Raw genomic sequence first — 18,430 nt, 5'->3', positions numbered from 1 at the left:
TCTGAAGAGGTCATGCTCAATTTTTGGAGAACCTGCTCTATAATTGACACCCAGCGGGCTAAAGGTGTCCTTCTCAGCCGTACTGCAAGAAAGGCAAAACTGAATTGCAGCCAAACGTTAGATCCTTTTAAACCCAAAAGGTCATAGTTCACCTTTTCCCATTTTGTTGCATTCTGACTGGTCGTTTGTTCCTCAGACGTAAAAAGACATAGTTGTACATACCAATAAAAGCCACTTCCAGCCCTTATTGCTAAACTTCCTCTAATCCTAATTTGTGGAAACAGATAGATATTTGTTTTGCCTGTTATGTTTGAGTAACCTTTAAGTGGTTTTTGATCTGTGGAGTACATTTTTATTGTTTACATTAAATGTGGACTCCATTTGTTGATTTCCTTAGGCTGGAGTTCTACTTGTCTGAAGATGAGGAGAACAACACGATCATTCTGGATTTGGCTGTTTACAGGTTAGCTATTGATTTCTTGCTATTTGGAAAATGAAATAGTAATCGGAACAGAAAAACTGGGAGTAATCATTCTGTTCATTTCATTTGCAGGCATATGGACACCTCCCTTCTGGAAGTTGATGTGCAACCAACGTACGTTAGAGTGACAGTGAAAGGAAAGGTAGTTCTGACAAACTCCTCTGAAATGTTGACTGTCTTGTAATTGTAAGTTGCAGATGGTTGTCCCTGCTACTGTATGTCAATGTATACATATAATCATACTTATAACGTATATCTGTTTTAGTATGTATGAAAATATTTTTTTGTTCTTTAATATATCCATTATGTATGATCAATATAGTGGAGGTGTAGGTGCTTTGCAAATGGAATAGATAAGGTAATTATAAACCATATAAAAGAGGGCATGAATCAGTGAAAAAGGTATCTGTTTATCAGGCAGTACTAACCATGACAAAAAAATGTGCAGTAGCCGTAGGCTGTTTGTTCATTGCCCATGTAGAGTAGGCATGGTTGTGGTGTTGGGTAGAGATAGAGGACTGGAGTGGGGGAGCATTGCGATTGTGGACAGAGGAAAGGGACACCATCTATAATGGATGGATGCAATGCGTGCCCTAGGCGACTGTGTATGCCTTGTCATGTATGCCTAAAGTCGGCCCTGCTCTTGAGCATTGCAATGTTTACTTTTATATGCAAATTAATCCATGTACTGCAAAATATATTTAAGGTACAGTTTTACTGTACTGCATGTTCTACATGCCAAAATGAAAAGTGGTAAGTGTATCTTCTAATGTATAAACAAATATATAAAGGCTATGGTTCAGGTGTTTGTTATGTATCTATTCACAACAAACTACTGCTGAACTTATATTTCCATGAGTAATCCCTCATTGGACTAAGAATTCCAAAAATTAATTAATTAATTCCATTATGAGTTGCTAGTGCACTGCAAAGTATGCCAGGTCAGGTGTTAATGAGTTGCGTGGTTTGGCAGACTGCCCTCTGCTTGTTGCCTGCCGTGTTCTCTTTGCACGCATCGTATGTCTGCATCGGTGACGCGCTGAAAGACACAGGCGTGGTCTGCTGTGGCAAGTGGAAACACAGCGATATTCGCACCCCTGGAAAAGTGTCCAGCACACTGCACACGACGACAGCAACAGTTAGACCTACACCTTCTAGTGAGAAACGACGGGAGTGTTGCCAAGGAGCCCTCCGGCACAGAGCCCAGATTTGGAATTGCATTTTGAGTTATTACATCCTTGGCCATATTTCTACGAGCTGTAAATTAACTAGGTGCTATACAGCTTTTTCTTTTAGTTTGGCAGTATTTAGTGTTGGTGACAAGTGGGGACTTCCTACTATTTTTGTCCTACAAATACATTACTTAAATGTAATCACCGTGCTTGTTTCTTAATTATGTATTTAAGGTGGTTTTTATTTCCCACGTTTCTACTCTTTTGGCTTTCATTTTTCTGAAATCAAACTGCAATCATTTTTCTGTTAACTGCAAATAAAAAATTCTAGCATTCCTAAATTAAGGGTATGGACATATAAGCAGTGATGTTTCTCCAGTTTAAGGAATTGATTCATGTGGTGATGTGGTTTGTAGTTTATTCACGAAAGAACAAGATAGATGACTCGTATGATCTCTTAAATAGTAGAAGGGGACCAAATCTTTCAGTCAACACGGGATAACAGTTGCTAAATTAATATGTCTGTCTATTCAATGTGTCGTTTATGAGTAAAACATTTAACAGTATGAAAGGAAAATAGAGAACGATAATTATGAATCCAGTCACCATATACATTTTCCTCCCTGGGCCGTGCTATACCTACAAAGCGGTAAAAGTCAGAATTTCTTAGTTTTGTGATTCCGTATGTTTATAAATTAGACCCATTACATTTCTGTTTGATTGTTGTGTATTGCTGTTCATGTCAGGTAACACACCATTTTTTACCCCTTCATAAAAGCAGATGTGTGAATAGATGTAGTGCTTTCGATTTTTCTGTTGTGTGTATCTCACATTTGCTGCAGCAAACTGCTTTGAATTATGGTGCTAGCTACAGCAGACAGTTATGAACTATGGTGCGAGCATTCTAGTCTGTCTGGAAAGTGGAGTTCAAACTTAACTTACTTGCTTGTTAAAATCAGCCTGCCTCGCCAGGCTAGCTGAAATTCTGTGTCCAACTGTTCCAGTTGAAAGACCAATCTCAGGTTAGTGATTGCATTCTTTAGATCAGTTTTTACATCACAGGATCAAAAATAAAATGCATTTGTACTCATTAGGCTGTATTCATTTAACATTTGTCCTTAATTTTGTCTGCTCTGAAGAAAACATAGGCGCTACCCTTGTTCATGACAAACTCGGTTAGGCTAGTTAGTGATCACTGAACTCACCAAACTGTTAAGAAAAAAATTTCCTGCTTTAAAGTGTCAGTCCTTTTTTCATGCATTTGTCTTTTTGTGATTTCCACCAATTAGGTATGTCCCTTCCCCCATATATTTTTAAAAAGCACTTACTGCAGCTTTAATGACAATTTAAGAGTGAGTTTTTGCCTTGAGATTGTGGGAGCCTGTTGTGCCCACAAGTATTTTGTCTTGGCGTAGGCCTCTAGCCTAGCTACCAACAGCCATTAGGGAAACGTTTATCAATTTTTCATTTGCTGAGACAATTTTTACAGAATATTTAGCCGTTATCTTAATTCACAAGCTGGGCATATTTACTTCTAGTCCCCTTGTTATGGCCAGTGATTTTGACAAACAGCTTGACGTGACCTTAAAGCTTCATTAACCAGCTATTTTGTGGGCAGTAAATCCAGACCTGTATTTGTTTTTTTCCGACAGAGAACCCGGTTAGGAACACATCCATGTAACAATCACCCTGCAATTTAGCTAAATTAATTTATAGTTTGCGGTCCGGCTGGTCTGGCAAAGATACACAGAGCTGGGAATGTCATCCTCGTGCCTTGGCTGCCACAATATTTTATGGCGCATCATGTTTTATGTGACCACTTCTCAGATTAGACGGCAGAATTTACACCTTGATGTATCACCTTCAAGAAGATGGAGCACTTTAAAAACCCATATTAATATCAGCTCATTTCAAGCAGGCAGAATTAATCAAGAAAGTCATTCATGATTTGTAAATCAAATTTGTTCCAGCATTTGAGCACCTCTTCCACTTTGACAGTCATCAAACTTCTCAGGATTGTGGCTGTTGCAATGTGGCAGAGAAAAGTGTTTGTGTCAAGGGCCCCATTTTATAAGCCGCTTACATTTAAGGTTATATACTAATGGCTGAATGACAGCTTCAAAAAGTTTTTGAAGGAGTTCTTTGGTTAATTTAAGTTTTTTTTAAAGGTAAAGAAATGGGAAGTGATGCATTTTCCCTGACGTTCCCTGAAAATGATTAAAGCTGAACATCAAGTCTGAATTTCAGAAATGAATAATTTATTATTATGGTTTGGTCTGGCTGTTCGGATGCCTTCAGTCTGCCTGTGTGAATTTATGCAATGACAGCACAAGTGAAAAGAAGCAGCGACCCGCAACATTTACTGTAGAGGAGAGCACAAGTCTGTCTAAACACAAATTATTTACATTACAGCCTTGATATGTGCCTATAGGAAATTGCAAATACAGTGGGCTCCACTGTAAGTTTTGCGACAAAAATGTATTTCTTTCTTGATTTGGCTCTGTACTCCACAATTTTAGATGTGTAATCAAACAATTCATATGTGGTTAAAGTTCACATTATCAGCTTTTATTAAAGGATATTTTAATACATTTTGGTTTCACTGTGTAGAACTTACAGCACTTTTTATACATAATCCCCCCCAATTCAAGGGTTAATTGATTTTTTAAAAAGTGAGCTGCTTTGGCATCTGTTAGAAAAGTTGTGAATAACTTATCTTGCAGACCTTTCAGTTGGTGCTTCCTGCAGAAGTGAGGCCTGACAGCTCCACAGCGAAGAGGTCTCAAACTACTGGACATCTTCTTGTCACCATGCCAAAGGTATGTAGAGTCATGCCATATGCAAAGAGCACTGGTGCATATTCCAAAGCACAAGCTGCTAGAACTTGAACTTGGACGTTGAAGAGTTGAGAAGTTTATTTCCAACCTCTTTGTAGTTATTATTGACCAATTTTCCGTTTCCCATTTATTTACCATTTGCATCCAGTGTCTTCTCCATTTTCAGTTGATACTGTTTCTCATATATGAATTGATACATTTTTCAATTGCCATTGGCTGTATGCAGAGGACAAATTACTGGATTACTAGAAGTGTTTCAATTTTTATTTGTTTTCATGTAAACTGATCCTAGATATAACAGAGCAACCTATTTCCTTGGTGTTGTGTGTGGCATTTCTTTCCAAAAGGCAATTCTGAGGTAACTCTACTATAGCATAAACCCCCTCTCATATCGTACAATATATTACTGTATCAGCAACATATAGAAATATATTAAACCTGTCATTGGCCAGGACATGAACTCAATCAATCAGCGCTGGAGCATTTATGGGCAGCAGCTTTAAAGGCTACATTTACAGTGTTTTAGCGTAATATTATTCCCTTGAGTTCAATGACATTACTCACAGTAAGTAGGTCTTATTATGCTTTGTATTCTAGAGCAGTTATTCAGGTGCCCTTTGACACTGGTGGTCCTGGCTTTTCAAGGTGAATTGTGACAAATAGCTTCAATTTCAATGGAAATTAAATAGTCTAAAACCAAAATGTGACATTTTGTGGGATAATGTACATAAATTTGGCTCAGTCCACTTTCAATAAAATCAATATTTAATTTAAGTTTAACAATGGGCCAAATCGTTGACCTGGATTTTTGGCCTTGTCCTGCATGTTCTTTTTTTGTCAGACAAATGTAATCACGTGCTTAGATATATATATGCTCCTTTATTGTGGAAATACTTTCACCATGCAGCTTACATACTGATTAACTTAACTTCAGTTCCTACGACTGCTATTGTGTTTCAGCCACTTCCATCATTGAATCAAATTGCTCAATGGCTGTTAGAAAACTCGTGTTAAAGACTTACTCCAGTGAGAATGCAGTTTTTTGTTGTTGAAATACAGCATAGATTGTCGTCTTAACTGCAAAGTGCAATCTTGTGCCACTAACACCTGACTTTTTAAAGAAGACTGTCAGAGAGCAGCTGAAAGAAAAAGACAGTTGGAAGACAGCTGTCAGCTACATGTCTATGATATTGATCTTGTTTAAGCGTGTATCCTGGATAACATTTATTCTAGTTTTTAATAAACATTTATGTCAGTCAAAAAAACACAATATTACTCAATTAATTGGACTCTACATTTGAAAGGTTGTACGTTCGCCCTTCTACTTGCTGACTGCTCTTAGCCAGCAGCAGACATTTCTTTTTTTTTAGCCATCCGTTGAATGAAAAAGGTTGAATTCCCGTAAGTAAAGACTTTCTTCTCCATTCAAGGAAGGCAATTGAGATGTAGTTTCCCACTGCTTCCGAACACAGCTGCAAAGCTTGAATAACTGTCATTTGCTAATTTCCCATCAGTAATACACAATATAATCTTGCTCTTCTGGAAGCACACAACTGAAACAAATAAGAGAACTGATGAAACCCTGTTTCATAATGTGTGTGACTGTGTACCCATTATGAATTCAATCATTTCCAGAAAAGATTGCAGTAATTGACTACATGGGTGAGTTTGCGATATTGTTTTTTCCAAGCCAGAGGCTACTTGGAATGTAATCCGTCGGTAGGCTGACCTAAGCGAGATTGAGGACTAGATAGTCACTAGAGTGACTGACAAGCAAAGAGACTGATGCAAGAAATCAAACACTATTTTCAGCCTCCATGGGAAGAATGAGATTCACTTGATTGGACAAAAATTGGACAAACATTTACTTTTGTCCAATCAAAATAAAAGGATTCAGGCTGATATCCAGGCAGTAGTAGAAAAAGTAAAAAGCAAATGGGTCCTATATCACAGATCAAAGGCAAGCTTCTGACCTTTTAAATAATGAATTACATATAGAATCGTGCAAGCTTTGCCTCCTCAGCCTAATAATAGGAAATGCCAGTGAACCAGACTAAGATTTTTAGCGTTCAACAGAACGCGCATTAAAGCTAGTGAAAGCACCGACAGCCTACGCACTCTGCAGCTCTCTTCTCTTGGGAAATAACCCAAACTGACACCTAAAACATTCTGCCTCAAAATTCTGGACCCAAGCCCAAAAATCTCCATCCACGTCCATTTTTTGAAGAAAGAGCACGAAATATAGGGCATAACATCCAATGGAATGGGAAGTTACTTTCCCAAAGATACAACTACAGTGTGCTCCTCCGCCCCCTTCCTCCACCCACGCTTAAAATCTGGAATCTTCTGGTCCTTCCCACCCCCAACTTACTGCACTATCCGTGTAGTTGCCATTCTCTCATTGTCCTGTAATTGTTATTTTTCAATCTACTCTCTTGTGTTTTCCAAGCATTCCAGTAAGGAAAACTTAATTTCTCATTGTAACTCAAATGAGTGGCTATGAATGGTAGCGATTATTTAAAAATAAATTAAGGGGTGACTGAAGGCGTGAGCCTCACGGCATCAGCCTCACGTAGGTACGGTGCTAGACCAGCGAGAGTGAAAAAAAACAGAACTCGAAGGAAATTACAGCTTTACTAGGCAACAAACAGACGAAAGCACAAGGCAAAAACTCAAAAATATCTAATAACAGAAACAGAGGACTCACAACTGCGGCAACACAGCAGTAGGACAGCAGGTCAACAGAGCACAGGACAGGTCAACAAACACAGGCAGGTATATCGGTCTGAACAAAACATAGTCGAACAACACAGAAGCACCAGTCAGGAGAGAACTTAATAACGGGTAACACGTGACTCAAAAATCAACCAGAAGGAGGGATAAGAACAGGTGGAACATGATAGATCGAGACAGACAATATACATTAACAGGGACAGAACAACAATGCCGCATCTGGGAACAAGGAACACAGACAAAACGGCCATGACACTCACTGTGCACAGGCTCAATCGTACAATCGGCACCGTGGTTTGTGGAATCCGCTGATTTGACTTAGCATACAGTGGTGCATGGATGAAATTAAATAAATTATCTGCTGTTCATTATCTTCCTTCCTTGCGATCCTAGCAGATGCTCATGAATAAAATGTGTGGTAGATAAAAGCAATTAGTGTCCCTTAAAACTGCGAGTCCATTTTTCTGGGGGTTTTTTTTGTTCTCATAATAAGCCAGAAGGAGGGCGTGAACAGCTGCTTAATTGACTTGAATCTGAGTTATAAAATATTTTCCCCTTTGCATGGGCTTCACTGTGTTGTATCTTGTGGAAGGTACCGCATAGCTGCGAATTTGTTTTGTTTTTAGAGCTGGAGCACGGCCTTCTCCTGAACTGCCACAGTAAAAGTTCAGCTGCATGAACTGCTGATCTGCTAAATATGAGCTATCTAAGCCACCCTGGATAAGAGTGTCTGCTAAGACAAACAGGATTTTATAGATTTGTTGTCTATGAAAGCTACCTATGAAAGCTGGGAGCTTAGGAGGAGCTCCCTACCCTTTTAGTACTGGTGGTTACTTAGTCTACAGGACATACCGGAATGACATGACAGTAAGCACTGTTTATGGTGTTACGGTTAACTGAAGATAGGATAATTCTTTCTGGAAAATTATATAAAGTATAGATAATAACATTCAGTTTATTTGAATATGACAAGCATTGGCAAATACTAATATTGCTTCATAATCTGGATATACTGTGATTAATACAATTGTGTTCAGATTCAAAACAAACTAACCCACAGTATTTTCATGGGAGACAGCAATTACACACCATTGAATATTTTTGAATACTGTATGTGGTGTTTTCCAGTCCTAGTATTTCTCATATTAACATGCAATATGTTTGGTACATTGTGCTTTCTGTTTCAATAAAATAAAAACTTTTTTCTTGCAATTATATGAGCATCTTCTTTGTCTTTCTCAGATCCAAGGAGAAGTCAAACCAAAAAAGACAGCTCCTCATCTTTTGCAACCTTCGCAGAGCAGTGAAGTGCCTGCGGAAAAGACAAGGTAATAAAGTGACTCAATTTTTTCTTCATCTGCTGTCTCCCGCTTACTGTGAATGGTTTCCAAATATTTCCATTGTGCTTGGAGGGCATTGCTGGAAAATGTTTGCAAGGAATTTGGAGGTTCTATATTTAATGTTCCCCTTAGCCTATTTCAGTTAGCCGTAGCAAAGCGTCTGACTTGCTCACTCAATCCAGTCATCTCTATTTGAATTCCTACACTGAGATTTCAAGCTTCCATCAAAATGAATGTTGGAAATGCTTAACATGCCTTTCAGTTCGGGCAGTTTGGCTAGTGTACTAAAATGACATCCCTCACTTTAAGAACTGCTACATGTACTTGTAACTAGGACTTTGTTGATTGCAAAGCACAATCACATACATTGACAAGTGTGTACCATTTAAATTGGCAAACAGCAATTAAATTCAGCATAAATTAAAAACATAAATGGAGAACCTTTATAATGAACTCTTTAGCAGAAACGCTTGAAATTGAATTTTCTCTCCTGCTAAGGGCATAATGGACAATCAAACAAGAGAAAAGCAAATGAGAATAGCTAGCGAGAAGAAAAGAAAACTTAACACAACTGTTCATTTACAGTGTGGGGAACTGATTGGCTAGTGCAGGGTTTTATATTTGCTACACCTTCAACATTACAAACTGTAACTGTGCTTTTCACTCCTGCACGCATACATACATGTATTGCTTTTCGTTAACTTTCAGCTTTGGTTCATAGATTTTGATGTTTACAGGACGTTAGTCTTATTAGTCGTAAACTCCGTGGCCTCGTCCGATCTTCCTCCTTCCTGCTTCCTCTGATTGCTTTATATAATTCCAAGGTGACCCTTCGTCAATTCAATCTCTTCAACCTGTGCATCTGCAGGTTAAGGCCACATCATACTCAAACACAAATGGTTCTGCGGCGGTTGTTCTGCTCAATGGGTTCTGCTGCTTCCCGAGAGCACCAGTGAAGATTCATATGAGCGCCGGTGATGAAAATGGGCTTTTTAACGAGTGCATGCGCTTTGACTGAACAGATAACCTTGACCAGGGCAGCGAGAAATAAGTGCCCTATGTGGTTCTGCAGGTATCATTCTTTATGGGTCATTCTAATGAGATTGACAGTCTCTGTGACCCAGACAACTGTACAGTGAGTTCCAATATATGCCCATGTATTCATTCATTTATTTTATTTAGTTAATTCCCTCTTTGGCTGAAAACTATTCTTGGTGTATGAAGTGTCACGACCCTTTGATTACAGAAGTACCATATGTTCAATCAAAGTTTGAAAGACATAAATGACTGCACCATAAGCAAACGCAATCCAGATTAACTCATGAAAGGAAAGGAAAGAGGTAATTATGTGTGTTTTAACACCACAAAACTACACAAAGATGTAACAGACCTAAAGGCTTGTTCAGATCCAAAAGCCACCAACTAACAAGATGAGCATTTTCAGCGGATATTTCTTTCAGTATGAACTACCGAGTTTTAGAACATCTGCTGACAGCTATTGTGATCCCCGAGATTCATCATGCAAATCTTGAATTTAAGACGAGAACGATCCGCTCAGCCCACTCAACTCATTCTTATGGAAACTGTTATTTTTTTGTATTTTCTTAATGGAAACCCATCATTCACAACCTATCTACTGTTTTGATTTGCACGGGGCATAAATTGTACTCCTCTTTGTAATATCAGTGTATGGATTATGTGATGAATGTAAAGATTCTACATTCTCATTTCCTGGCATAAAGGGATTTTACATGGCCTTTGATTTGAATAAATGTTTTTGTTGAAATCCCATCTGTGTCCGTACCACAAAAAGGTGTGCCTTGCGAGAATACCAAGCCACAATTAGCAGTGAAGAGGAAATGGCTGATGAAAATGGACAACTAAAAAGGGCAAGAGGGCAATGTTTAATTCAAGAAGCATTTCTGCTGATGCAAAAAATGACTTGCAACATGTTGCACTCTGAAATTACAGGACTAATTTGTTTGTACGTGGCCACAAATTTGACAATAATTTCCACTTTCGTAAATGCTGACAAAATACATACATTTCTATAATGATTTTTGAAATATACAGCACATAAATGGTTTAAAGTAGCAATACGTGTTTGCACTTTATACAGTTTTTTCTCACAATGGTAATAAAATTACTTGCGTCTTCTTTAAAAGTGAGAGTAGACAGTCGACCCTCCTTTTGTATCTTCTGCTGTATTTACAGAGTGGGAAAGGCAGAGAGGGTAACAGACAGAGAAAGGATTACAGCTCAGAAGGTGTCATGGCACAGGATTGAACCCCAAACCATGCACAAGGGCTCACATATGGCTTGAGCAGCAGCTGCCCTGCAGACTGCACCACACGTCTCTCCATGTCTTTCAGCTTCTATTCCGTGTGTTGTGATTCTTCCACATTGCTCACTGTAGTTCCTGGTGTGTCAGTCTCCTTGCCTCCAGCCATTTTGGCTCAATGTCCTCCCTGGTTTCTGAGTTCTGTGGACAGACTTCCGCAGAAGGTCTGTTCGGCTCCCCCACACTGCCCCGGAAGCACGCCGCTCTGACAGACCATTACATTAGCATTTTTATGGGCCGCGCAATGCTCCTCGTCCTTCAGCCATCCCCCATTAATACTCCCCACGAAGCGAAGGTCGTGCGGTAATTTGTACGCTTAAATTAAACATTAGATAAAAATGCTAACAGACATAATGCTGATACTGTACAGAGTGCGAACGTGTGACAATAAACTGAGTTATTACATAATTTGGGGCTGATTAAATAACACCTTTGACCCACTGGCTCCTTCTTGCAAATTACGAAGTCAGCACTTACGGCTACCGTGTAACAGAAATAAGCACAATCTGACAGGACGGTGGGTGCTCTATGCTTTGAGAGGGCCTCTGAAGATGTAAATAAAATGTAATTTAGAGCATTTTTATATATTGGACATGTAGAATAAATTGAGGGAAAATTAGTGTTTTTGTCTATGAGTAATCCTTACTGTGTACTTTCACCATTAGTCACATGCCTCCCACATCACCCCCTTCTACCAGGAATAATCTAGAAAGGAATTTAGGGCTGATCTGAGCTAATCATTTTTTGTTGCTTTGTTTTGTTCAACACAAAACTCACCCAAAACGTCAGATATCTCTTATGGGGGGTCCTTATGACATGTGCAGATCATTGCATTTACAAGTGATAGTGAGAGAGTAAATAGTGGTACCCATTAGGGGTGTGCAGAAAGAGCACCATATCTGTATCTGTCCAACCAACAAAAAGAAAGAGCCCATAACCTGTTAACTGTGTGGGGGGATGGTGGATCTGTTTTGTCATTATTTAACTAATGCACCCATTAGTGTGTCGCTAAATGCGTTAAAATGTGTGTTTTATTCTGCGTTTCATGCCTACTTTTGGCGCTAATCTCATCTTCCGATTGTCATTGGTCAGCTTTGGAATGAAGGCATGTGTATATGAACACACATTATTTGTGCATTTCTGTGCAATAGGGTATACGGGTTCACAAACACCCCTTTACCTATCTTACGTTGTGCATGTTTTTGAAAATTTCTCATTTTGGAGATCCACTTTTTTATTGTTAACAAGGTTTGCATTATTAGATTTTTCAAACTAATGGCTTCATCCATCTCCCAGAGGAAGCTGCTGATGTTCAGGTTTACCCATCCTTTACCAAGATGAGTGTGGCTAAACTTAGGCCACTCTTACAGGTGTCATAAATCTTGTTGAGACCTGATAATGAACTTCAGAATGTATTATCATTCTTCATTATTATTCATTTGAGGCCATTTTGGAAGAAAAAAAGGTCTGGAGAAACAACATTTCAATAATCCCCAGAAAGCTAATCACTCTTTTTACTCTGCTCTCATTTTGCATAAAGTCTGGTAATTTCTCTCATGACGTTTCTTAAGGCCATTGTTTAGTCTTTCTGCTTTGCTGAATCCTTCCATTTAGTTAATGTTAGAACTTAACTGCGTTTAAAGTAAAGAATGAAGGCTCATATAGATAGTTAGGGCTGTTTATGTAGTATAAAGGGAGATAACTTTTTTTCATTACATATCTTATTTAGATTTTTCTAGCTAAATATTGTGGCAGTATGCAAAAACCGTATTTTAAAACTATCGGTGATAAAATAGTCAAACCACAAAGCATGTGTATTGCTCTTTTTAAAAATACGATTTAATACTTTGTGATTAGTGTTACATTAGGCCAGCTCTGTGTGATGTTGTTTAGAGGATTAAATGTTGCAGGGAGCACACAGAGAATAACAGCCATTACAGAAAGAAATAAAAAGAGTATTTGTTTCAGGTAATTGAATAGGCACTGGATTCAGGCAACTAAGTGGCTTGGTAACATTATGACACAGAAGTCACGGGGTCCCATTAGGACACAGACGTGTATCATTCCGAACTGACATAACTGGAACCAAGAGGGTACTCTTCAGTCCCAATTTCCTTTGAAAATTAGTTTTGTAAAGCAAGCAGATATGATCAGGGCCGTGTTTTAGGCTTGTGTTTGGCTCTCTGTGGCCCCTGGTGGTATTTACTCAGGGAGCTGTTGTATAACTGTTATTGGAGCTCCTCTGTGAGATTAAACATAATTACTTTACCCACCAGTAAATTAGGCCTTTCATTTCCCTGCATCATGCTGGCGGCTTCCTGCTGGCAAATGACAACCTTCTGACGAAAAGGCCAGGAGCACGGCTTCTAACGCCAGCCAGCTTTGAAAAGGTTAAGGCCGTCGCATGTTTTCGCATTGTTATCTCAGCAATGATTCAGGCAATGGGGCTGATACTTAATTAAATTTCTCCTTTGATTTATTTCAAACGGAATGAGCTTTAAAATGTCAGGTGCTAGATGAAGGGGTGAATGGAAGGATACAGTTAACCCGAGCCAAACGTTGCCGCTTACCTAGAAATACCTGCCCTCTGATGCCATAAAGTCTCAGTCAACCGGGCGCTAACATGAGCATAAAACCTTATTATTCAAAGCTCATTTGCTGCAGGAAGTGCTGCCCTTTCTGCAGACACACCATACCTCAAGCTGCACACCTTCACTCATCAATCCTTGGTTTTGCACAGCTTTCTCCAGATGCCCATATACAAAGGGTAAACCATCTGTGTTTTAACCTGAACTAAATATCCAAACCCATATTGCTCATATTTGGTGCAAAAACTCACAAAGGAGCTCCGACTAAGATTTAGGCACCTACTAAATTTTGTTTAAGATTGTTAATTAAAGTTGAAGTCTTGCATGTTTTCAGACCCTTCTTTGCACACCCGCTTATATTTGATATTGACTGGCGCTTCCGTTAAGCACATGCCCTCAGGTGGACAAAAATATTAGCACTGGAACCGTGAAATTAACTATGAAATTACTCATTAAATCAAGAGGTGAGTTTTGCTCATTCGTTGTGTGGGAGGTCATCTCTTTAAGCTAAAATGATTTGAAAAGAATTTAATATTTAGAAAACAGCGGTAAATAAAATTTTCTGTGTGTAAGTGAGGCCATATTTGGGATTGTTTTCAACAGACCCATTAGAAACTAGCCTATTAAACAAGTAGCCCCTTGATGTGTTGAAGTTACTCCATTAATGTATGGAGTTACAAGCTCATATTTTGTTTATATGTGAACAATATGATGAGACTGCATTCTTCTGCCTCTTTGGAAGGCTCCCTGTGTGTTGAGACAAAGGGCAAATTGGTAAATAATGAGGCTCTAAGCCACTTCAGAAAAGGGATTTGAATGCACAAATGGGTGAAACAACATTTGAATCCAGTAATTTGACCGGTCATCATAACAGTCTTGTTTCTCCGCTTTAGTGTGTGCCTACAGCTGATACTGGTTCAATTCTACAAGCAACAAAGATGACAGGGGATAAAAAACACAAGCCAAATTTTTTTTTGAGGAGGTATAGGTACGTGTGATACAGGTATTCATTCTGTATAGTTCACACACCATTCACATGGACCATGTCCGCAGAAATTTAGCACCTGCCAAGGTGCTTAGTTCTGGAATTTTCCAAAATCATCTGAATGATTGCAATGTTTTGTAAATCAAACAATATCAATATAAAAATCACTGACGAGGATAGTTACTGCTGCCTGTACCTTGGACAAGTCATGTTGTAGGCATCACAGGCCTGGAACGTAAGAGTGAGCAACACAGATGCCAGAAACAGCCAAAAACATCAGAAAGTTAAAGTCATGTGGGACTTGGAGACGTGCGGAAATAAATATAGTTCTGTTTGAGTCACTAGAAAAATTGCTTGAAAGCTCTGGTTGTCAATATTTATATAAAGATCCAATAAAAGGCCCCCTGGGTGTCACATTCAGCTAAAAGCACTAATCGTTGTTGCAGATACTCCACAAACTAATTAGATTGCTCCAGTGCTGTAGGTGGCTGGGAGTCCCGTGGGACTCACTGCACGTGCTTTCTTGGAATCGGGTGCTTGGACACTGCGAAGCTCTCAAATTGATGGAGTAACATTAAGGGCCTAAAAATATGATTGGACATTCGGTATGGGAAGAAAATGTCACAACAGGATTAAAATTATGTTTAAGAATGCAGTAAACTCTGGTGAAGTTATAGCAGCTCAGTGTTTATTTTGTGTAAGTTACAGCGTCTTAGCTATCTGTGGGGCGGAAACAGCCATCAGACATATGCATCATATACAAGTGGTGATTTGCTGCAGCGCTCCCATTAATGTTAGTCACATGACTCTCCCATCTGTTTTTCCTTCACTCAAACTGGTGATGCTGAGAGTTCTGATTGGACACAGTTCAGGCTTCAAGGAGAAAACGTACAATGTCCTGAGGGTGGCTTTATGCATCAACATTTGGGAAATATTAGTTCATTATTTTTACTTCATAATCCTAAGGCTGAATACATCGCTCTGCTTTAGTGAGACTTTCATGCTATGCTAACGTACAAACTCTTTGAGGAAGGGCATAGCGCAAGTGCCATCTCATGTGAGACCTGACAGTGAGAATGGCTCGCCCGTTCACTTTGTTTTGTGTGACGCCATTCTCGGCTGAGACGCCGGCACTGGAAAGACAAAGTGGAGCTGTGCTCTGCAGTTAAGCATAGGCATTAGCCACCTTCCTCTGGTTCATCCACAATGTGCCGACCCACATTTAACACAGCTGCTCAGATGGTATGATGTAAGTGACATTAATTGGTCTCTTGAAAAATGTGAATTACCTCATCATATGAAACATCCCAAAGATGATGCTGTGATATATGGAGAAAGAGGATCAATGTAGGTTAATGGGATGAAAGCAATTCCTGTAATGGCCTGTAATTCATCAGTAGGCAGCTGATGACATTTGAAAATATGTATACTGCATATTTTTTACAGTGTACTGCCAAATTTATTTGCCACTGACTTTCACTGATGAGACATATAAGAAATTGATTATCAAAATGGCAAACTCATGCATTAGAAAATTATACTTAGGGCTCAATATTTGCAGTCAAGGCTCAATTGTCAAACATGATGACTTATCTTGACTCAGGCAGTTGCAAATTAAGAAGTGTCCAACTTATTCTATGTAATTGCATGACTGTAGCATGCCTGTGGTGCAGAAGTGAAAGAGGTTGGTTGAAACGGAATAAATTACACAGGGGTGTGGCAGGGGTTTGGTTTTGTTATGGCCAATCAAATTGCTGCTTTCTTTGTCTTTAATACCTGTGCGTCAAGGCCGTAGTGAACTGGCAGTTTCATCATGACTGATCTACTTGTCCATCAGTCGCCACATGTATGCTTATGGCACCTCGTAAAAGCCTCAGGCAAATTACGATGTCACGATAGCCCCTTTAGCACCCGTTAGTTCTTTAGCTGGTGTATTTTCATCGTATCTGGATATAAACTGTGAGTATTTCTTTTTTAGTGCATAATTTTTTGCTTTTTTATTATGAATTGTACCACTAAACTTGTCAATAGATTGTTTATAGATATTGTCCTATTTTTTTAGTTAGGGCAACAGGATACACATCATCCACTTAAATTACTTTTCATTGATGCACTTGGGATGCTTTGAGCCATCAGGACTGTCCCAGTCAATGAAACCCATAACAAACCTGAAATAGCAATTATGTCTTATCAATATCAAGCTCTGATGCAACAAGACAAGCAATAAACTGGAACAAATCACTTTTCTTGATAAGAAATGTAAGTACTATCAAAATGAGGAAATCAGGACCTGAACCTGACCCGGCCCTATTTTTTCATCTTACCATCTGAAGAGAATGTGGTTATTCAAACTTTGTCCAGCATTGTTGCTGTGGCTTCATTGTGTTTCTAAGCTGTCAAGCTTTGCTCAAACACATTCTATTACTTTGTTTCAGTAATATTTATAGTAGTTTGGTAAACAAACTCTCAAGGGCTACCTTTCAGAAGAAACCAGGATTATGCCTGCAGTCAAAAGGTTTTAAGGATAGTAACCATTTTATTTTGGGTATGTCATTTTCAGGCTTGTGTTAAAAAAGGGGTGCTACATTAGGGGTTGATGTGCATTGTGTGTTCATGAGTGTGATTGTTCTCCCTACAGGAAAATGACAGGACCTGAGAGACTAGAAGTGGACCCCAGCAAACACTCATGTGTGGATCTGGCTAACATCATACCGAGGGAGAAGATTGTATCTCAAGGCCCATTGAAGCTACAGCGCCCCCCACTGAACAAAGTCGGGTGTAACTCTGAAGACTTTGAGGATGATCCTGATGTTCCACCTTTAGTATGAAAGAAAGCGACTCACAAAGTCCTACAGTAGTGTGTGATCTGATCAACTGCCCTTCAGCTGCTCTGTGTTCACCTTCACGCCTGCGGCTTGGGCTACACGGTTTTATGCACCACTCGATATCGCAGCTGTTACTGTCGCACTGTTCCATTGTGACAAGGACCTGTAACTTGAGATACCTGCAGTGTCTGAGTGTTTTGTCTAACCATCTGTCAGTTTATCATCCTGTCTGTTTGCCTGTCTGGCTGTTTACAGTTCCTGTCTCCTTGTCTGTCTGTTGGCCTGTGTACAGTGTGTCTGTATCTACATCCATCTGAGATCAACCAGATGGACAGAAATACAATGAAAATAAATGAAGTAAAATAAAATATAAAAATAACTGTATAAAAAGGGCTGTAATTCCTACTAGGCTCACCCAATATAGATGCAAATGCGCTCAGATCAAAGCTGCACTTTAACCTCATATTCATAATTTCATTTCAAATCCAGTGTGCTGAAGAACAGAGCCAAAACAACCAAAATTGTGTTTCTGTCAGAATACTTAGTGACTGCACTATATTTGTGTCTGCTATTTTTTAGGAAGAGATTTGCCATTCATCCTGGAGACAAATATTTTATGGGATGATTGTATCGTATATCTCTCTGAGCTGTCAACCTGTGAAAGATACACAGTTCGCAGTCTTATTTATAAATGGGCTGGCAGTGTCAGTGGGGGTAGATGGATGGTGGGTGCAGGATTATGGGTTGGGTTCACAGGTCCTCAACCAGTGCTGTTTGGGATAACTTAGGACTTCCACATTTTATCATTGCTTAGGTGTATTCTGAACAAGAAGAAAATCAAAAACTCGATTACAACCAAGATTGTAGAACATTAGTAATCTCAGAATAGATGCAGGGACAGATGAGCGGAATTATGTATTATCTGTAGTAAAAGCGACAAATGGCAGTTAATGGATTGCAAGGAAGCTGCTCATTTATTGATGCAATTCCCTTTGGTGAGCTTTGAGGGACCACATAACTTTTTGGAGTCGTAAACACTCACAGTGCAGCCTGTCGATTAGATGCATTTTGTAAAATTGATTGTGCAAATTACAGCACCGGTAACACGAATCATCTCCCCCTGATGTT

General features: G+C 39.2%; 1 protein-coding gene across 2 annotated transcripts in view; it reads left to right on the top strand.

Annotated features, from left to right (window-relative positions):
* dnaaf11 (dynein axonemal assembly factor 11) overlaps nucleotides 1-17,972 on the top strand; it is a 28,891-nt gene extending 10,919 nt beyond the window's left edge. Inside the window, exons 7-11 of one of the 2 annotated variants that reach the window (XM_064346890.1) lie at nucleotides 398-463; nucleotides 554-623; nucleotides 4,377-4,472; nucleotides 8,466-8,551; nucleotides 17,116-17,972. In XM_064346890.1, coding sequence (XP_064202960.1) covers nucleotides 398-463; nucleotides 554-623; nucleotides 4,377-4,472; nucleotides 8,466-8,551; nucleotides 17,116-17,305 — 508 coding nt within the window. In that variant the 3' untranslated portion in view covers nucleotides 17,306-17,972. The remainder of the gene's footprint in view (nucleotides 1-397; nucleotides 464-553; nucleotides 624-4,376; nucleotides 4,473-8,465; nucleotides 8,552-17,115) is intronic. The other variant, XM_064346889.1, reaches the window with a different exon arrangement.
* The last annotated feature ends 458 nt before the right edge of the window (nucleotides 17,973-18,430 follow it).

The sequence above is a fragment of the Anguilla rostrata genome, chromosome 8, assembly GCF_018555375.3.
Source record: "Anguilla rostrata isolate EN2019 chromosome 8, ASM1855537v3, whole genome shotgun sequence".
NCBI classification, from domain to species: domain Eukaryota; kingdom Metazoa; phylum Chordata; class Actinopteri; order Anguilliformes; family Anguillidae; genus Anguilla; species Anguilla rostrata.
This window is presented reverse-complemented; position numbering and strand designations above follow the sequence as displayed.